The sequence below is a fragment of the Amblyomma americanum genome, chromosome 1 (assembly GCF_052857255.1).
Source record: "Amblyomma americanum isolate KBUSLIRL-KWMA chromosome 1, ASM5285725v1, whole genome shotgun sequence".
Classification (NCBI taxonomy): Eukaryota; Metazoa; Arthropoda; class Arachnida; order Ixodida; family Ixodidae; genus Amblyomma; species Amblyomma americanum.
Genome location: NC_135497.1, coordinates 155,647,975 through 155,670,424, shown reverse-complemented (window position 1 = coordinate 155,670,424; position 22,450 = coordinate 155,647,975). Strand labels below are relative to the sequence as shown.

Genomic DNA, 22,450 nt, shown 5'->3' with positions numbered 1-22,450 from the left:
GCTCAGTAGCCGAGGGCCCCAATCACTAAGCCGCTAGGGCGGGTGTGTCACTAGAATCAGCTGCAATCAGTGCGGTGTCCGAGGAAACACTCCATTATGTATAGCAGGCCCACCGCTTTTGCTAGTTTAAAACAAGATTCAGTAATCGCTTCACATTCTGTGCATTACCATGGCTGTGTTTAGCATTTGTGATCAGCATTTAAACAGTTTTAATTGCAAAATTTTCTTAGAGGGGATAAGAACAGTTCTATATCAGAGCAGAGCTGATATTTTATTAAAACTGAGTGAAAGCAAAGATGCATTAAACTACATTAAACGAAGCTTATTAGTATCTTTTGGAACAACCTGCACCAAAGAGAACCCCTTGCCAGAGAATAAACTTATCTGATCAGTCTGTCCCCATCTTTTACTGCCATTTGAAGTCTGCAGCTTACGTGACAGCAGTGAGTGTTTTCTTACAGCATCTGGTTTTCACTATTTCATTAACATGGCTGTAGTGGTGGCTTAGTGGTAGAACAGCTGCCTCACATGTGGGAGATACTGGCTTAGGACTTAGTGCGCTTAGGACATGACCATGAGTTACAATCTCTGAGACACAAAATCAGCCTAATAAATAGCCTTATATCTGAAGGCAACATCAGCACAGCATAACAGGCAATTTTATAGGTGCCAGTCATCTCTCACAACTTATGTTTGAGATGCTGTCACTAGTGTAATTCAGTGAGCACAAATATCAATAAGCAAAAACTCACTTTTCAGCTTCTACTGTCTTATCCTTAAGCTGCTCAGTCAAGCCGGCAACTTGTCTGTTGAAAGGAACACAAGATTTTTCTTTAGTCACATACACTGCACTTGAGAGCAGTAAAAAAAATTGACAGTACACTTCACACCTAAATTCAACTCAAGTAAACATCAAGAAATAAAGAACAGCACTATATCAAACCCACAAAACAGAGGAAACAGAGGTTGGGAGGTGAGGAAAGCGCATCTGCTAAAGGCGCAATGCCACTGCCACTGTTACACCACACAACACACGCGAATACCTGCAGTAAATGGCCAAACTGGAAAAGAGAAAGTTCTCCAAAGACAGGCACCATGATAGCCCGGACACCATCACCATGTTAAATTCTCCTGCTGCCACCTGCGTCCTAAGCAAGAGCGTAGAAAAATTCTATATCAGCCAATGCATAGCCTGTTTTATACTGAATCCTAGAAGTCCTATTTCTATACAGGCTGATGTCCACTGAGCATTTTGGACAAGCTTGGGCAGCTCTGCAGAAACGGTGCCTCCTGCATGCAGCTGGAATAAGCTGTCAGTGCGTGATAATGTAGGCACTAGTTGGTGAACCGAACCAGCAAGAAGGTAAAAAAAGCATTACAAGTAGATGCGTGTATGTTCACCAAAACTGCTTGCCATGCATACCCACTGCTCATTATGCCCTTCACCGGGAGCACAAATTAGTGGTCTCATAGGCAACAAGCATTGCGTGTTTTCTGCCATCCTGTTCATACATCAGATTTCATTCGTTTTGATAAAATCGGAATGTGACTTTAGAAGGCCTTTCCTTTAAAAAAATAAGGCACGTGGCCTGCAAGGTGGAGTGTACTAAAAAAATTTGGGGGAAAAAGGAAGCATGAATTCAAAGCAGAAATATCCTGTCGATGCAATTTTGCACTACACATGTTGAACGAGATGTATTTGTGTTGACGGTCTCTAATGATAGTGCTATTTTCACATTCATGCTAAGATTCAGAGCCACATGAAAGTAATGAGATGTAATTCAAGTGTTCAGGAGTCTCTTTGGCATCTTGGTTTATGGGTGTTTAACGTCCCAAAGCAACTCAGGTTATGAGGGACGCCATAGCGAAGGGCTCCGGAAATTTTGGCCACCTAGGGTTCTTTAGCATGCACTGACATTGCACAGTACACGGGCCTCTAGAATTTCGCCTCCATCGAAACTCGACCACTGCGGCCAGGATCAAACCCGCGTCTTTCAGGTCAGCAGCCGAGCATCATTACCACTGAGCCACTGCGGCAGACCCCTCTCTGGCATCATGAGAAGAAAGCAGGAAGAAAACAAACGATAGAAACTGGATATCTGCTACAGTATACTTAAGCTGTGTACTTTCCAGTTTTAACCAAAAGCACCAATAAGCATCTGCCGGTGAAATTATATCGGAATTGGTTAAAATCGTAAAGCACTGGTTTCTGGGCATGTTGAGGCTAGCCGACAACCGTTTTTGCCAAGAAACTTTCCTACACCTTTTCTTTTAGCATGGAAATACTAAGGAGGGACTCGGAACAGTATTGCTTATATTTTAAATTCATATCGGCAAGAGTCTCACTGTGGGCACGACCGAGCACCTAAGTGGAGACATCCGACTCAGTGCTGGCAAATTTTTTTGTCATTAGTAGCAAATTTGTTTGGTTGGTGCATGCCAATATTTATTTTTATGTATGACAAAGAAAACTTGAATTCAGCAGAGTTTCATGGGCGAAAGCATTAGCCATATCGGTGCAGAGTATACTGGATCACAGCTCTTAAGAAGAGCTGTCACGAACTACGGCGTAATTTTAGTGCTGTCTATCATTTATTAGGTCTTGAACAGAAGAGGCTCCCAACAGCCCTATGGTAGTTTTCTATATGGCTCTCACTGATGTTGCAAAGCATGTGCGCCCAATTATGCCCTGTGTCACGAGCACTGATGGTCTCAGAAAAAGGGGCCAAAAGTAAAAATCACTTGTCTAAACTCTAGAATATTGGGGAAAATTTCTGAGAACAGCCTTTCTATATGAGACATCTGCCTCATTACTCCAGGCTATGATGTGTTAATTAGAAAATGTCGTATATGAGATGTGCCCTCTCCTTGGTGTAAAACTTGTCGCAACGCTAAATAAGTTGAATCAGGTGCCAGTAGCATGCCTCTGAAGCATGGACAGCCTAACGAACATGGTAGACATGCCTTCCATCCATTGCTTACTAACAAAGAGAGCACAGGATGCAGTTAATTGCTCAGAGAAAATAGTATGAAAAAAAATAGGTGACCTCACTGTTCTCGCTTTCCACACGTACACACAATTAATCTGTATTCATATTTAGAGTAGCACACAGTCAATAAAACTCATAAGCAGGGCAAAACACAAAAAGGTGTGATTGCCAAATTTTTCCAGCTTGTCTGCGAAGCTGCACGACAAGTTGGCAATCGCTGTGTGTTGCTTGTCTCAGCTTCTAGTTTTTACACTGACCACTAAGAGCCTTATCATCAATGTCATTAATTTAAAATTCTCTCCAAAGTACGCGTCGATCATCTACTGCTCCAGTTGAAGTCCGGCAGCTTTCAAACACCAGACAGCCATTTCTTCTTTTATCTCGTCTATTCCTTTGCACCCTCGAGAAAAGACTGGGTCACATGAGGTTGCCACCAGCGACAAACCAGCGCTACTTTGTTGTGAAACTTTAAAAAAAGTGTGACACTACCTAGGCTGAGCCTTAAGGAGTCCTCCGTAGCACGGTGATATTGGATCAACTGAGGCGCTTCCTCTAGGTCGTGAGAACTGCCAATACTTTTCTTAACTATTATACATTAGGCCCCTGGTTGTAGAGTTATTGCTGGCTGTTTGTGATAGCTGTACAATTTTGTACAGCGATAGCTGTTCAGCTCCTGTCCCTGTCTTGCGCTTCGTAATCGTCTGGCGGAGTCGCTGACGGGTGGATGTTATTAACGCACCCACCGATCATTAACACTTTCACATTATATCAAGGTAAACGTGGGTTGCATAAGCCTACAGGTGGCTCTGTTTGGAACAGCCGCCTGCCAGTGCAAGGGTGCATTTTTTGACCACTACACCAGTGCGATATGAGGATCTTTTCTACCTCAAAATATCCCCAAAACGAAACGCCTAAACAGCTACCGCTGAATCTCGCGTTACACAGCCGTAACCGTCCTGCTGTGGCAACAAATTATGGCCATGCCAGTGTATCAAACCAAAACCACACACTGGTGCAGTGCGCATGGCATACCCATAATTCATTACGCCACAGCGTCGAGCATAAAGCTATTTCGAAATTAGCAGCGAATTCCAATCGCCGATCTGCAGCATGTTTTCTTGCTCCAGGAACCGAGAAAGCATGCTTCAGTAGGCTATTTGGATTCAAATCCCGAGTTCTTATTGACTAATACAAGATTTTGTGCTAAAAACATATACATAGCTACCACTACCAGCCAGAAGTAACTATTTACAATACCGATGCCGTTTGTGAATTGTCATGCCATCTTTGCCTTTTCGTTTTGTGCCCTCCGTACAGCGGGTGCAGCACAGCTCCCACAGCAGCGGGCTCGCTTTCGTGTCTGGACTTCGTCCGCGACATGTTGACGGCAGTACAGCCATCTAACGCTCAGTTCTCTAAAGTGGCCATGCTTGTAAATGCACGCAATAAACGGCGACACAGTCATGTGAAACATCAGAATGTGCACTAAACTGGTGACTCCTTCCACCACCAAACTGGCAAACAGAAGTTGACGTAAAGTGATTTTTACACAGTGAAATCCGATTTTTAGGACGTCTTCGCAGTTCCTCGTGTTTGAAAAACTGGCCGGTGACTGTAAATGGATTGATTAGGTGCAAGACATGCAGCACTGAAATTTCAGACGTCATACCAAGGAACTAAACAAACCACTTTAGAACTGATGGCGATATGCTTCTCCCACACTCTTAAGTATGACCTCCAGGCAACTGTGAGCACAAAAATAAGTAAAGAAAGTAATGAAGTAAAGAATGAAACAAGCAGCAACAGTCCCGCCTCATTAAAGTAAATTACATATTAACTGATCGCTCTGCTGTTTGTGCCCTGGTACTACTCAATGCACATGTATGAGTAAATGATTAAAAAGTGAGGCAAAGAAAAAGAAAGAAGGGGACAAAGAATTAAAAAAAACTCACCCATCCCTTAGCTCCGTTAGTTCTTCCGAGAGCTGCTTAATTTGGTCACACAGGTCCCTTTTCTGCAGGTCCAGTTCACTGCAGACGAGCTTGTACTTGTTGGCACGGCGCTCAGCAACTGAAAACTGCAGCTTGGATGCATCAGTGCTGAACTGAAGCTCTTCATTCCGAGCCTGCAACAAATCTGCTGCGTCTTGCAACGATACCAGCTCCATTTCAAGTTTGGAGCAGAGCTTCTGCTGCTCGAGCAAGGCTTTTGCAAGGTTGTTATTCTGGCTTTCAAGGCTCTTGAGAGCCTTATCTTTGTGCAATGCATCTTTGATAGCCTCATGCTTAGCTTCTTCAGTCAATGCCAATTCTTCTTGAAGCTGCTGCTTGCACCTTTCTGCAGCTGAAAGCTGTGCAAGAGCCCCCGAGAGCTGCATCTGCAAGGAAGTTTTTGAGGCATTTAGTTCTTCATTCCTCCCTCTAATTACACACACCTCTTCCTCCAGACATGCCTTTTCATGCCTCAGCTTTAAGTGTTCAGCATTCACTTGATTAAGGCTTGCCTCAACAGTCTTCAATGCGTCTGTCACTGACTCCAGATGTTCTTCCATTGTATTCTTCTCTTTTGACACACCATCAAGTGATTTTTCAAGTTCCCTGTTTTTAAGTACAGTCGCCTCATGCGAGCTTATGACTGCACTCAGTTCTTTAGTTAAACGACAATTTTCACCAGACAAATGTTTTGCCTCAGACTGACAAACCTCAAGTTCGTGCTTAGTCTTGAACAATTCCTTTTCAAGTTGTGCATGCTTTGCGAGATACGACTGATTGCTCTCTTGAAGCACACTTTTGTCTTCCAACAGTTTGGTTAAGTCTCTTTCAGTCATTCTTTTCTCATCTTCCAATGCATGCAAAGCATCTTTCACCATCTTCAGCTCTTGTTCCAAATTCATTTTCATGCTGCTGAGTTCCTTGTTTCTTGAATGAAGGCTCTCCAAATCTGACAGTCTAGAGGACAGCTCTTGTTCTGCATCCACCATTGTTGAAATGACGCTTTCAAACTCTCCAAGTTTCTCAAGCAAGTCTTGCTTGTGTTGTTCAAGCACAAGGATTTCATTGCCTCGGTCATGAAGTAAAGACCTAAGGCAAGCATCTTCACAGCTCACTTCATCCAGTTGTGATTCTATCTCTTCACAACGTAGTGCAATACTTGAGTAGGCACATTCCAGCCGACAGTTCTCAGCCTGAAGACGCTTCACGTTTTCCATCAGTGCTTCCTTTTCAGTCATAATTTCATTAAATTTCTTCTGCAATTTCGACTTCTCATTCTCATGATTCACAGCTTGTTCAATGAGCTTCGCATGCTTGCCCTCAAGGTCTTCGTGGTGGTTTTTCAGAGCTTTTACTTCGCACTGGAGCTCGCCAACAGTGATGACTAACTTCTCGTTCTCTGAATATAGCTTCTCAAAAGCATGTTCAAGATCCTTTTCACGTGCTAAATCATCCGAATCTGACCCTGTAAAAAAGATACGGAGAGACATTAACATGTTTATCGAAAGCTTTACTATACGTAAGCAAACAAAGCTTTAGTACTGACACATGATCAAATGCCTTGTCTAGGCTGCACATGTCACAGATGGATTGAGCGGTGGATTGCAGATGGATTGCCTTGGTGCTGCTCTCCGCAGCTTTTTTTCTCAAACCCGCCCATACTTTACTATAAGTCATTTATGGGAAATAAATATTGTATTGTACACTGAAGCTAGCCTACACCACGTGATTCATAATCATCATCACCAGCCAAACACTGTCCATGGTAGGTCAAAGGCCTTTACGAATGATCTTGAGTTAAGTTGTGGTTGATTACGACGTTCTAGTAACAAAGAGCCTACTTTCACAGAAAACGGAGCATTTAAAATCTAGAAATGGCTAGAAAATTAAGTACAGTATCACTGCCACAGGAAATTACCATGCACAGACTGTGATGATACCAATGTTATTTTTTTGTACAGGGTGGTTCCAGATAAGATCACCCAAAGGGTGGTTGGTTGACCTCTTAAATTTACTCTATTTTTATATGTCATTGCCTGATGACTAGACTAAAAAGTTCTGGAATTGGTTTTGTCCACAAAATTTTCTCCAAAGCACAGAAAGTTTTTTTATCACAAAGAGATGGAGTGCCACTCTTACACACACTGCTGTTTTTGCCAACTTTGGTTCTGAATAAATTGAAATGTAACAATAGGTGCCTGAAAATTTTTAGAGAAACTCTAGATGCTTACTCTGCGCGTTATTTTTGTCTGTTTCACGAGCTCGGTCATTCTACTAAGATTTGTCGAACTTTGCCCAAGTAACATTTTTTGTCTCCTTTGAAAGTTTGTATCCTAAGAAAGGAATGTGCCAGAGCTGCCACAGTGATACATTGTGTTTTACACAATCATGCCTATTGAAGTGAAGACTGTCATGTTTATAGGGTTTATGAATAACGAGATATGGTTGTGTGAAATTCGAAAAACCCAGAACAACAAAAACTTCTGATGAAAAAAAAAAGCTTGATATTTATAAGCTTTGTCCACGTATTCTCCTGTGCACCGATGTTCAAAATTGCCAAAAATAAGTTGCATAATGTTGGCACTGTAGCAGTTTCAGCCCTCCAATGAGACCCTTGCGCAAGGCTTGACAAACCATGTAGCTCTGAGGAGACTCCTTTTGTGCGGCTGCTGTAGAATGTGGGCAATACTAGGACAGTAAATAGGCTGCTGAATGAGCGAAATATTCCGAACAATTCCAAATACAGAAGCAATATTTTGAAGCAATGCTTGCAAAAAAAAGCAGCTAAATGTGTGCCATATGTATGCAGGGCGCCGTGTAAGACTGATGACTCAAGGATAGGCTGGGAGGCTCTCGTGCTTTGGATGTATAGGTGACACAAAGCACCGACCTGCACAAAATACTCACTCAGAGCTATGCTTCACATCCATGAGGCACACATGAACAGCAGCATAAGAGCAAAATGCCACTACAGAATCTTGGCTGTCTTGCTGATGTGCGATGGAAGCGAATGTCAACAACCGCCAGGGAGGCTTCACCCGAGTGAGAAAGGAAAAGGGAAGGTCTACATGTTCAGCATTGTATTCGCTGCACCAAGGACTCTGAGCATTTATTAACATACGCATTCTTATATCCAATTTTTGAAAAGACAAGGCAGCTGCCGAGAGAGGATGCACACAAGCCTTCCAGGAACACGTTCGCATGGCATGGCTGGCCTTGATGTCCCGGGTGAAGTGTACTCCCATTTGTTATGTCAGTACAGCTTGCAGTGCCTTATCTCCCATTGAAACTAACGCAGCGGTGGGGACAGAAACAGCCCTGAAGGTTAGTTGGGTGTTTTTTTTTTTTTAAGCAGCACATCCTGTAATACAGTCCTGGTACTCAGGGGAAGCACCCGTGTGCGCTAGAAGAAAGGACTGGAATTCGGATCCAAGGACCCCTCGCCGTCACAAGCATAGCTGTAAGAGGTCGATGCTGTGTCGTCCACACATTCATAGCATAAGCTCCCAGCCTGTCCTTGAAAGTGTGTTACCCGTCTTGCACAGCGGTCTGCATATGTACGACGTGCTTTTAGAGACTATTTCAGGCGCTGCTTCAAATTACTTCATCTAAACTGGGAAATGTTTGTAATATTTTGGTCATTTAGCTACCTGTTAGTATTGCCCGCATTCTATACTAGCCATAGTCTCCTCAGAGCTACATAGTGTGACGAGCCTTGCACAAGGGTCTCATTGGAGGGCTGAAACTGCTACAGTGTCAACATTATTCAGTGTGTTTTTGACAATTTTGAACATTGGTACACAGAAGATTGCATAGACAAAGTTTAAAAATATCAAAAGATTTTTTTTGTCGTCTAAAGTTTTTGTTGTTTTTTAAAATTTTGTGCGATCATAATCAGTTATCCATAAACACTATAACCATGATCTTCATTTCGACAGATATAATTGTATAGAACACAGTGTATAATTATGGGAGCTCTGGCATTCTCCTTTTTTGAGATACAGACCTTCAAAATAAACAAAAAACATTACTTGGGCCAAGTTTTACAAACATAAGTAAAATGAATGACCTCTTGAAAGAGACAAAAATAAAGAGCAGACTAAAGCTCAAAATTGTTAGGTACTAAATAAAATACTTTAACTCATAAACCAAAGTTGGCCAGAACAGCAGAACACAAGCATGGCACTCCACCTCTTATGATAAATTTCCTGCGCTTTGAAAAATTTTGGGAACAAAACCAATTGAAGAACTCTTATAGTCTAGTCATCAGGCAATGACATAAAAATTTGAAGTAAATTTAAGTTTAGTTCTATGGCTTTATGGGGTTTAATGTCCCAAAGTGACTCAGGCTATGAGGGTCGCCGTAGTAGAGTGCTCCGGATAATTTCGACCACCTGTGTGGTTCTTTAGCATGCACTGACATTGCATAGCACACGGGCCTCTAGCATTCCACCTCCATTAAAATGAGACCGCCGCGGCTGGGATCGAATCGACGTCTGCCAAGTCAGCAGCCGAGCACCATAACCACTCAGCCACTGCAATGGCTCCAGTAAATTTGAGAGATTGACCGTCTGGAACCACCTTGCACATCTTTGAGCCTAGAGTACACAGCCATCTGCTTCCAGCCGATGATCATGAAGCCCACAATAGCGTTCACTTCATCAGTATCACAAGTTTGAGTTGAGTGGTAGAAAAAAAATAGGCCATTTGCAACTGCAAATTTCTCCGCAGTAACGCCTTTCGCTGCCAAACATCTGTACAGCCACAAAAGCCAAAGAATCAAATTTTGCTAGAACAAATACTGAAGAGAGTTGTCCAGAGGACTAACTGAGGATGGCCTGGATCAATAGATTACCACATTCTTGCAACAAAGAAACTATGTTCACTACATTCAGCCTTTATAAAGAAAGAAAGACAACACCTATCCCCTTGACCGGCCAATTTCGCAAGTAAACTGCAGTATGTCGTCAAATCTTTGGATGCGAATCCCAGAGAATAAGCTAAGATGCCATTCAATTCAAAATGGTGATCATGGAGCCCTTTTTAGTGTAGACATCACAAATTTGAAGAGCGGCGGGAAAATTTTTAAACGCAGTTTTCTCGGCAATAAGTGCGTCTTTTGCTGCTGAACAAACATCAACGCATCCAGAAAGAGCCATAAAACTATTTCTACTAAGAGCAAAAATTGGATAGAGTTGTCCTCAATGTCCCTTTAAAGCAAAGTCCTTTGGAAAATTCACAGCTGCACCTAAACACTACATTTTCCAATTTGAGACTCCACATTTAAACACGTGAAAACAGAAGTGAAATGTTTACCACACAGCTGTGGTAAATGCAGCATGGAGGCTTCATTAATCAAATCTGCAGGCCATGCCCTTCGGTAGGGTACCATCAGTAATTTCAACAACACGTAAATACATACTGACAAGTGGAACTCAGTACACAATTTAAGCAGGACATGATACGAATCCCATGCATAAGATTCGCATGGAATCAACTTTTATCAACTCCTCTCCACAGCTGTTCTGCCAGAGGTGGAGCTGTTTTCGCATGCCTTCAGTGTTGAATGTATCATGCTGAACAAACCCAGCATAGTAGGCTCACCAAGCATACAGTGAAACTGCGCTCATGCAAAGGGATTAATGAAGTGTTGTGCATGTACAGGCAGCTCCAATATGAAAGGGAACACATTATCCACATTAAACCCATGATTACTCCACAACTATGAGTGAAGAGCACACTTTGCTCTAAGCAGTTTTCCTCTGCACAAATAACACCCGTAAGGCATTTTTAACTTCAGTGCAGAAACAACTAAAGAATTCATTCCTTCGTGACAACTTAATTGTGTAAAGGCGAAGTTAACACCCTAAAGCAACACATGGACTATGAGGGATTCTGTAGTGGAGGGCTCGGAGTTCGTTTAGAACACCTGGGGGTTCTTTAACGTGCCCCAACATCACACGGCACACAGGCGTTCTTGTATTTTAACTGTAGTGAATTGCGGCCGTCACGGCCACAATCAAACCTACGACCTTGGGATCAACAGCTGAATGCCAAAGATACTGAGACACTGCAGCAAGTCTTTTATGCAAACTTACTGTTTCGTTTCATATTGTAGGTACCTCTAAATTCCACCACATTCGTCCTAGCAATATAAACTTTGACCAACTGGGTTTGTATTAAACACAGGCAGCTTTTCAGTTATTGGAGAAGAATAAAATGGGCTTAGCCATCAAAGCTAAGAGGTAAACCAAAGTGCAAATGTCTCAATGGCAGTAAATAAGAACAATGACACTGCCAAACAGCTTGGGTAAAATTACCTTATGGAAAATCTACGGATGAAATTCACAACCCCATGATATAAGATGCAAATCCAATTAAGCTTCAAGAAGAGTTTATGTACTCCCATTGTCAGAAGTTTAGAGCCCAAAGGGTTTTGCAGCTGGGGCATGCTGTGTGGCTTATGAATCACAAGCATTCTAAATCTCTTGAATTAGGACCTCTCATCTTAACTCCAAAATTTAGGACCAGCACGGCTGCTACAAGAGTCCCACTAAATGGCATAGAAGCAGACCCCTTGTGGTCTATACTTTTGACAAAGGCTGTACTTCCATTGCAGTGGCATTGTTGCTTTACTGCTGAATCGCTAGCAGCATTTCTAAATCCTTGTCTAATTTGAGGTCTGCTTAGCTGCAGCTCAGCCCACAGCATCTCTATCTGTAGTGCTACTTTAATTGCCCATTCAGCTGAAGCAAGAATCCCCCCTTTGCATTGTTAGGCATGCTGCCTTTTGAGAACTCTTAACATAAGGTCAGCACCACAGTGTATAAAAGTTTCACAAGTAATGACAAAAAAAAATAAATTAGCCACAAACCAATGGAGAAGTTGTTGGCATCATCATCTCTGAAGTCATTAATAAACTTTTCTATTTCCTCCTTGAGCTCTGCTGTGCCTTTGGAAAGCTTGACTTCTGCCAACATCTCAGTAGCTTCATGTGCAGCAAGGTTTTCATATGCACCAGAGGAAGCCTCACGGCACTGCAGTTTCTTCACACTAGGAGAGGGAAAAAAAAGTCAAAATTGGAGAATATTGCACGCTTGTTGACTGCAGCCAAGAGCATTGCAGTTCCATTATACCAGCAGATTTGCCAAGATGGGCCCCTCATTTGTAAATGCAAGACATTGGGTAAGAGTAATTTCTGGTCCCATGTGTGTAAAACATTCTGTTTACAGCAATTACGAGCACTGGGCAACAAGAGTAGTGATAACCAAACTGTTAGAACTGAACATTATGCTCAGAGTTGTCTTGGCCAAACCTTCTCAGCCTAAAATTATGACCCCATTAATGCAACTGTTCTGGTCCAAGGTGATCAGCCACTGATTTTAACAGAATAAAAAACTGGCATTGATGCAATACACAAGTACTGGCAAAACATCACGAGTTCTATGTAGTAAACAGTAAGAAAGCAGCACTTTTGTTAAAAGGGCCCTGCAACGTTAATCAAACATGTGGTCTTTATTCGTATGCATAGTATGGGACATTGTGATACCTGAATGCCCAAACAGATTGCCAAAATTTTAATATTTAAATCTGAATCTTCCTCACAAATGCTTATTTTAAGCCGATGGTGCCAAAACACAGCCGCGATTTTTGGCAGCAAAAATGAGGTAGCAGCCAGATTGGGAGCTGCCTCTGATTGGTTTGGCATCCAGTTTGAATTTGGTTCCTTCATACTCTGGAAATGGATCCAAAATATTATGTCTCCGAGTGCTGCAAGCTTTTGCATGGGACAAAAAACTAAAAATGAACAGTGAAAGCAAACGAAAACTAACAAATTAATGCCAGGAGTGACACTTTCAATTTTGCTTCAAACTATTGTGGAGGCGAGTGCAGTTGTTCAACACTGTTCAAACCCAAGCAGACACAAAAAAAAAGACAACCCAGTGGACAATTCGCCAAAACTGAACAGAAAAGCTGAACAGGAGGTGCGGTTGAAGGGGGAGTTAGAGGGTTGCAGCTTTCCTTGTTGTAGCCTTCCAATCTTACCGCAAAAGAAACATCGCAGCACTTCATTTGTTGAGTTAGTCGCCCCTGTTTTGTCTGCAGTGTGAAATGCATGAATGTGGGCTGCTCTGACAAAGCAACAATAGCTCTGTTCTGCTTTGTAGCACCCAATGCTGAGCGCCCAATCTCAGCATTATGCGAGTGAAATGAGTTTTTGTCTGACCTTTTAATGCTGAAATTTTTAAGTGGAATAACTTTTATTTGCAGGCTCCGATCTCAATAATTATTTTTGCACTGCTGCCTGGAACCCATGAGGAATCCATTTAACCAGAATTGGCAGTGAGCAAAACGTTGCAGTGCCCCTTTAAAGGCTGGTCAGGGTACACAAGAACTACATACAAAATCAAAAACTGCTGCACGAGGACGATGTCCTCATAATTTCACCCCGCTGAACATATGAAGAAAGGAGCATGCTGCAGCAAGTCAGTCAGTCAGTCAGTCAATCAATCAATCAGGACTGAAGTACACAACTATTTTTTACATAATGAATGGAAGTAAGCTCCAATGCAATCGTTCAGGACTCAAAAACCTTGTAAAAACATCCTGGCACAGTTTGACACCATAAGGTTGTCCACAAGAAAATCTTGCGCAGTTCACCTTGGAATGAGAATAGCTGCACCTCTACTCTTATTCACGGCGAGATTTACCTTCAGGTGGCGGCACCGTCGCTCTGCTACTGTGGATTGGCAGCTGGTGGTACCCACTGAAACGTATACGCGTTCACAGGCCTGATATATTTATTGTCACACTTTCATAACAGCAGTTTTGTTTTTTCTTTGCCTTTTCACCCGTGTGCACGCCGCTGCCTGTCATTGCAGAAATGGTTACAGTCAATGGGTGTCAGACAGGCAAATGAAGTCATTTGTGGCGGCTGCATTTCGCCCCATAAAGTCACTATGGTTTCACGGTGCTACACCGGGAAGAAAACTGCAATTCGGAATGTACTTTTTCCAGCAGCATACAGTAAAACTCCGCTACTACATTTTTCATGGGATCGCAAAAAGAATGTACCATCCGAGAAGACAGAGTGAAAAAAAAAAATGTAGATCGTTACCTGCAGTTTTTTCTGTTTTATTTCTAGTAAAGAGATCATGGTTCTCTTAAGCTAAGGCTTTGCGGCTCTCACGATCGTTCGCATGCAAAGAAGGTACTAATCGCCCTGCAATGGCTCTCCGTCTGCTTGAGCAGCTGTTGGTAGAAGGGAAGAAGCATGCGAAGAAGGCGGGCGCATGGAATGAAGAAGTTTGGGCACGCGTGTACGTTTCTCCATTATTTTCACGGCGGCCACTTTAATCCTACTCAATCCACATTTATCAACATCTAGGAATTGCCCTTTAAAGCTTCCGATGATAGGGAAAACGCGGATGACAAAAACAAAAGCCTCAGAGCCAACCCACGCAACTGCACCTCGGGCAGCTCTGTCCACATAGAATTTTGCTGCGGCATAGTTTAATTTTCACGCCTTCAGTCGTTCACGCCATGCCGCACAGCAATGGAGCTGCAACAAGATTCGTGCCGCTGTAAGTATGCTCAACGTCAACGTGGGTGCAACACGCTGGAAGCCGACCGCAGTGGCAACCAAGTGCCAATGGAGCCTAAAGTTCTATTTTCGCCCCGTTGCCATTCCACGTGCCTTAAGTGTAGACTGCGAAAATGCCAGCATACGGTAAACCACTATCGCGAAGTGACGTTCACAACATAGCATGAGGGAAAGCTGCCAAAGTTGTGACGCAACAGCAGAGTCTGCATTGCAAGGATTTTACGAGAGCTTAGATGGGACAGGCTCACAAATTCAGCAGCCGGGAAATTGCAGCACCCGGGAACGTAACTGTGCAGTTCTATTGTACCATGCATGCACATTCACACCTCCTCTATTTTTATAAGGTGAAGCCGCTGTGCCTGCCTTCCACGACGGGCGCTTCATTGAGTAGAGACACGACAAACAGCGGGGCGATACATTAGGTGCTATACTTGCATTTTCTAAGCCCACACAGAGGCGCACATACTTGCTGGGCTGACATTCCTCAAGAAAGAAGACACGGTCTGGTTCACTAGTGTCTTTGGGTTGAGAATTAAGCAGACTAAATGCAGCGTTGACAGTGTAGTTGCCCAGCAAGTGTGCACAATTGGCGAGCGCACATCTCTGGTCTGGCTAGATGACGCCGGCACTACTCCGAACTATTCCCATGGACCAAAGTAAGATAATGCCGGCATTGTACAAAAATTTTCACTGCACAGGAAAGCCGACTGTTCATGTGTACAGTGTGAAGAAAGTTTTGTCCAAGTAGAGCGAGTTTGCCAAACTCGCACAGAGGCAGCCAATGTCAGTGAAGTTAATCGTATGAAGCTGTGCGAATGACTAAACGAGAGTGTCAATCATTAAAAATGATAATTTGACCGTGTGACCGGAGTATTACACGTTCACCAAAATGTAGGAGCTTCTGCAATTCATTTTTAATTACATTGAAGTGCAAGCTATGAATTATAGTCACTGCAAAGACACTGCAAATCACTGCACTCGAGTGCGGTTAGACATGCACATGTACAAGGTATTCTGAGGGAATTAAGATTCCTTTAGCATTGTAATTTCCGGAATATCTGCAAAACAGGTACCAAAAATAAAACCTTCCGTGTTAATTCTCTGTTCTGAAAGAGATGCATTGTCTTCGTATTCATTACACCTGCCAACCTGAAGGCTTTCAAACTCGCAAAACCTTTGCAACCAAGATGGAAGGGGAGAGGGATATTTTTTTTAAAGGAAAATGTCTCTGTGCGACACTTCTTTTAGTGTAAGACGCGATAGCGCTGGCGTTTCTTCACATGTGGCGTCACACGTGAGGAAATGCGCAAACGGCGAATAGCACATGGGCGAGCACGGAATTGCGGTCCGCTGGAAGAACGGAAGTATCACACAGATGAAATCTAGAAAAGCGTGCACTGGTTTCAGAGCCTTATAGGAGCGGCAATTAAGGTGCCATCGATAAATAAACTAAACACTCTAAACGGCGTGTGGCTCGGATGGCTGACTGATATGCACAGCCGATAGCCAATCGTCACATCACCTGCAGTTGCATGTATGTCAGGGGGATGCCAGAAGCAATGTAACATGCAGTTCAGGCCTGGGGATGAATATTTAGGCGACCGGTTTTTCGAGCACATCATACCACGACTGAGCACCACTTCCGGAGCCCGTCCGAACTGACCAATGCCAGCCCTCGGGCATCCGAATAAGCGAGCTCCCGAGGCCGTAGTCTTAAACAGGCGTTTTGCAGGACTCTGGCGGCAGTCCGAATTAACGGGGATTGAGGAGCAGGAATACATGTTTATCTAGTTGGGTCGAATTAATGATGTTTTACTGCACAATGTTCCAACTGCTGCTGCTGATTTCACAGATGGTACATATTCCTCTCTTGTGATGGAGCAAGGTACCACCAGCAACAGTGGGGTTTACTTTTTACAGGATTTCAAGAGTTGTTTTGCAAATAAAATTTACTTTCCGTAAAATTTTATTCATAAAATCGTAACACGGGTCCAAATTCTTACATTTTATGGAAAATTCGGAAGGGTTGGCAGGTATATATTCATGCAACTATTAAGATCTATTACACCTCGCCAAGTAAACACCACCACGGAAGGTGGGAAGATAGTTAAGCATGTATGGTAGTCGGCGCTACTATATTCCGCTCCATAGACTGATGTAGCACATATGTTGCTCGTATTCTAATTTTTACTGGTCAGGAACAATGAGCTTACATGGGAGAACACTCGCACTTAGCTAAATACCAACATTACTAGGCTGACAATGGTGTACCTTTATTTCTTGAACTGCAAATATTATTTGGTTACATTTAAGTGCTAGGCATGATGTGAACCCTCAAACATTTTCCCAGTTCTCTGAAGCAAAGTTTGCTCACTGCTGTAATGTGACGGATGCTCAATAGCCTTCAATTGCAAGCTTAACAGCAATCAGGAATATAAACACCTTACATGTGCTTTTCAAAATAGATTAACATAGCAAAAAGCACTCAAACTATTTGATCATGCTGACAGAGAGCAAAAAATGGCCCATTCAAACTGCTTTCTGCCTGGCAGCAGTCTTCAAGCCGACTCGTGTGTCAGTACCCGTTGGATCCTAAGCACAATTGACAGGAATATACAATCACTGGGTGGCTGCATTCATTTGTATGGAGAGCAGTGACCTGTTCGTTTTGCTCTGACCCGACACCTAAAGCCATCACATTGTGTTTAAAACACTGCGCAGCAAAGAACCAGAAGTTCCAAAAACCGATGGAGGATGTCATGATCCATCATGACATGCTCGATATTGACAATTACTAGTGTGAAAGCATTATATGGCTCATGAGACGAAAAGCTGTCCGCAGAATCTGTCGCTGGAAGTTGTCCAAGACTGTGGCACCAGAAGCCGAGTGACGTCAGTCGTGACTTAAGTGTGGCAAAGGTTATAGAATTGATGCCGATGTATGTGGTAATGACAGGTAATATTAGGACCAGATATAACGAGCTGTAACGTGACATAGGATGACTTGTAATACCAAGTGTAACGAAATGTCGTAGTATGCCGTAACTAAAAACCGGATATAACAAACTTACTGGATGTAAAAAGTGTCAGGTGACATAGGATGACTAGAAAAAAAGTTGATGCCCTCAAAAAGTCCCGTGACGTGTCACATGATTTGCGTTAAAGTAGGATTCATATCAAAGGACCTTACAAGATCAGTTACAGATCGTCAAGTGGCAGCATGAAGTCTGAAGAGTGGCAGTTGGTGTGTAACGGTATATGGTAAGTGGCTCCTAAGAGTGAAAATTAGGCACAAGCAGAAGAAAGAAAGAGTATGAAAATGAAACAGTAGAAGAAAGAAGTGCCTAGTCATGCAAAGGAAGCACCTAGTTAACACAGCAGAAGAACCAACGCTAATGCTTTCGCATTTCTCCAATGCAGCAGACTGCAGTGCTCTCAAAGTTTTTGTCTCCATTACAGCATAGGATGATACTGTCACATTTATTTCATAATAGGCAGACAAGTAAACCGCAGTGAACCCGCAAAAAAAAAAAATCACAAGGAATGTGTGCCATACGCGTGCACATAAACACTACTGGCTAGCAGACGATGCAAGCGGGCATCCAGACTACGGAGGGTTTGCTGCTGCGCCACAAGGTGGCGAATCTGCTCAATCTCGTGACCAATAGATACAGTAGTGAAGTCGCCTTATGGAAGTTGAAGTGCAGCACAGCATGTTCATGACACCATACGGTAGTGCAGCCAAGAGTCAACTCTTCTAAAGACAATTTTAAAGCGTAAGTGTTACTACGCCAGCCAGCGAGCCATTTCGGCTCGTCGCGCCATATGCCGTATGTAGTCAGCTGTATGCGGTGGCCGACGAACAACCTTGAGTCCCGTTACCTAGTAACGCCGCAGCCGCGTTCCAACAGATGGCGCCACGTCGCCGCTCGCTCCACCAGATGTGCTCCGCTGGGGTACAGGGAGAGGTGTCACCTTGCAGTGGGTATATATATATATATATCAGCATCATCATCAGCCTTACTACACCCACTGCAGGGGCAAAGGCCTCTCCCATGTCTTTAATTAATCCTGTCCTTTGCCAGCTGCATCCACCCTTTGCCTGCAAACTTCTTAATCTCATCCGCCCACCTAACCTTCTGCCGGCCCCTGCTACGCTTCCTTTCTCTTGGAATCCACTCCGTTACCCTTAAGGACCAGCGGTTATCTTGCCTTCGCATTACATGCCCTGCCCAAGCCCATTTCTTTCACTTGATTTCTACTACGATGTCATTAACCCGTGTTTGTTCCCTCACCCACTCTGCCTGCTTCCGGTCTCTTAACGTTACACCTATCATTTTTCTTTCCATAGCTCGCTGCGTTGTCCTTAACTTAAGCTGAACTCTTTGTTAGTCTCCACGTTTTTGCCCCGTAGGTGAGTACCGGTAAGATGAAGCTGTTGTACACTTTTCTCTTGAGGGAAATTGGTAAACTGCCACTCATGATCTGCGAGAACTTGCCATATGCGCTCCACCCCATTCTTATCCTTCTAGTTATCTCCCTCTCATGATCCAGATCAGCTGTCACTACCTGCCCTAAGTAGACGTATTTCGTCACAACTTCTAGGCTCTCGCTGCCAATTGTGAACTGTTGTTCCCTTGCTAGGCTGTTGAACATTACCTTGGTTTTCTGCATGTTAATTTTTAGACCCATCGTTGTGCGCTGCCTGTCTAACTCATTGATCATGATTTGCAGTTCACCTCCTGAGTGGCTCAGCAAGGCAATGTCATCAGCGAATCGCAGATTATCTAGGTATTCTCCATTTATTCTTATTCCCAACTGTTCCCAATTCAGGCCTCGAAATACCTTCTGTAAACATGCGGTGAACAACATTGGCGAGATCGTGTCTCCTTGTCTGACGCCCTTCCTTATTGGAATTTTATTGCTGACTTTATGGAGGACTATAGTAGTTGTGCAGTTGCTATATATATCTGCCAGTATTTTGACATAAGGCTCTTCTACCCCCTGATTACGCAATGCCTGTATGACTGCTGAGGTTTCCACTGAGTCGAATGCTTTCTCGTAATCAATGAAAGCTATATATAGAGGTTGGTTATATTCTGCGCATTTCTCTATCACCTGATTGATAGTGTGAATATGATCTATCGTCGAATATCCTTTACGAAAGCCTGCCTGATCATTTGGTTGATTAAAGTCTAACGTTGCGCTGACTCTATTAGCGATTACCTTAGTAAATACTTTGTAGGCAACGGATAGTAAGCTGATCGGCCTGTAATTTTTCAAGTCCTTGGCATCTCCTTCTTATGAATTAAGATAATGTTTGCATTCTTCCAAGCTTCTGGTACAGTCGAGGTCATAAGGCATTGCGTAAACAGGGTGGCTAGTTTTTCTAGCATGATGTCCCCTCCATCCTTCAACAGATCTGCTGTTACCTTATCCTCCCCAGCTGCTTTCCCCGTTTTCATTGCTTCTAAGGCTTTCTTTACTTCATCTTTCATTACTGGCGGGATGACGCATTGCTGTGCACTGCTGTCTTTTTCATTAACGCTCTGATTATTTATATATATATATATATATATATATATATATATATATATATATATACACACGCCGTCTCAGTCAGTGTTACCAGATTGGGCTATTTGTAGCCAAATTGGGCGACTAAAAATTTTTCCTGGCTGCTTTTTAGACGGTTTGACATTGTGGCTATTATTGGGCTATACGTTCCCAGAAAATCTGATTGGTAAACGAAACGTGTTTCAATGAGTGCTCCAAGTTTGCTTAGCTGTTGATGCAGTTTTTTTTTTTAAGCGATAGCTTCACCACGCTACGTTTTCAAGAGGGCAGCGTTAGTGCAGTCTCGTGACAGATGTCACGTGGCAGGTGGCAACTGCCCCATCGCCATTTCATCGACGCTTTACACACAATCCGTTCGGCAGTGTGTGTGGCGTTTGTGAACGTAGCCATGCAAAGGAAGCTTTCGCCTCGCATCAGGGTTAACCAAAGTTTAAACCACAGCTATTTTTTTTGTTTTGCTTGCTCTCTTTACTGCTGTACATGACAACTATAAAAACTGCAGGAGTCCGAGTCAAAATCCCTCCTTCACAGAGTGTGTTTTCCCTTCCTGCTCTGCCCACAAAACTTATTATAGTAGAAGATTGGCCCACCACTGTATTCTTTTCTGGGAAGGAGAGGAGGGGATGCCCCTTAATGTGCGTGAACATGAACCCGGGGCAGTTTCCACCAGCTTTCGAGATCGCGCTCCGAGCGCAGGTGTCGAAAGGAGACATTGGTGCCTTCCCTTCACCAGTACTTGCCTCGACTTGCTCCTCGCGTTCGCACCCCTGCTCTGAGCACAAAAGGGGAGACCATGAGGTGCGAAGCGCCAACTGTCCTACATTTCTGGCCACCTGACGAGGCTGCACCCCCACCAACGCTGCACCAACGCTCTTTCTTCACTTGTCGGTCACTTGGTCGTCGGTGCCAGTGTCAAACGCTAGGCAGATAACCGCAAGAAACTAAGCGCCCATACTCTAGAACCACGTGAGATGCATGCTGCAGAAATTTTGAGACAAGCACATTCTTCTTGGAAAAATTTAAAAGCGCAGTCAGGTACGAGTAGTGATGTTATTGAAGGATATCAGCTGGCGCATATGTGATATGCTTCACTTTCTGCTGTGTCGCGCGATTTGTTTGGTTTGGTTTATCGTGTTTGCAGTTTAAATTGGAAAACAAATTTTATCACTTTTCAATGGCTGATGCGACGGAAATTTTGTAACCACAACGTTGGCATTTTTTCTGGCTCTTAACTGTCTTGGCCTAACTGTATGGTTGGCTATTTTTGGGCTACAATTTTTGTATATTTTGGCTATGCCACTGCGCGCCATCTGGCAACACTGGCCTCAGTGTATTGTAGGTTTTTAGTGCCGCTGATCTCCCAATTAAAAGGGATAGCCAGTATCATCATCATCAGTCGTTATGGAGAGCGCGAAAGAGACGCAACGACAGAACGAAGCGAGGAAGAGACAACGCGCTCAAGAGACACCTGAAGAATGCGCCGCATGACTCGAGAAGTCGTAACAAAGATGTGGCTAGAAGTCGTGCCACGTCCCGGAGTGACTCTTCAACTGCGGAAGATACCGGTTTGAGTTTTCGAGAGCGTCAGAATGAGACACTGCGTAGATGACGTGCCAAGGAAACGAAGCTTTCGCAATTCAACCAGAGCTAAGCCACAGCCAATTTTTTCCATCACTCCACATAACAAGTGTGAATGTTACTTAGACTAGAGCAAACTTCTTTGGGACATGTTCAGATTTACTTCAGGCACCTCTGCTAAAATAAAAACCAAGTGTAGGTCAGGCACCCACACAGCCCCAAATTAGACCACCTATTTTTTTAGTGCAATGAAATCTTTTGCTTATCAGGCTCAAGTACTATGGTGCAGGTTTACAACAAACATACTGCACATCAGGTGTGATCCATAATTTGCTCCCTAAGGTAGAAAATCTGTCACCAAGAACAGCTTTGGCAGACCAGGAAAGAAACATACAAATCTGGTGCCAACACCACAATGAAATTTAGCGGTTTTTGTGGAAAACAAATGTACGAAATGTAAAAAATTGGCAGTGGCTTAGCTCAGCTACGTAAGGACATACATAGCGAGAGCTGCAGTTCTTCCCGGGTCTAATCGCGTGGTCAGTTATATGACGAGCCTTCAGATCCTCTTCTTCAGTTGTTGTTGATGATGATGATGTTGCCATTGCTTCATCTTGATTTTCTTGCGAAGGAACCATGCGAGCGGCTATGCGCAGCTCGTTACGCTCTGCCTCTTGGCGTCTCCACTTGGCAAGACGTTCTTTTGTTTG

At 43.4% G+C, this 22,450-nt stretch overlaps 1 protein-coding gene across 2 annotated transcripts in view; it reads right to left on the bottom strand.

The window, feature by feature from the left end:
* Positions 1-22,450, bottom strand: part of LOC144113996 (uncharacterized) — a 64,973-nt gene that overhangs the window by 13,332 nt on the left and 29,191 nt on the right. For both annotated transcript variants that reach the window (XM_077647417.1, XM_077647418.1), the window contains exons 5-7: positions 11,856-12,034; positions 4,943-6,446; positions 753-806 (exon numbers count right to left, since the gene is read on the bottom strand). In XM_077647417.1, the coding sequence (XP_077503543.1) occupies positions 753-806; positions 4,943-6,446; positions 11,856-12,034 (1,737 nt within the window). The remainder of the gene's footprint in view (positions 1-752; positions 807-4,942; positions 6,447-11,855; positions 12,035-22,450) is intronic.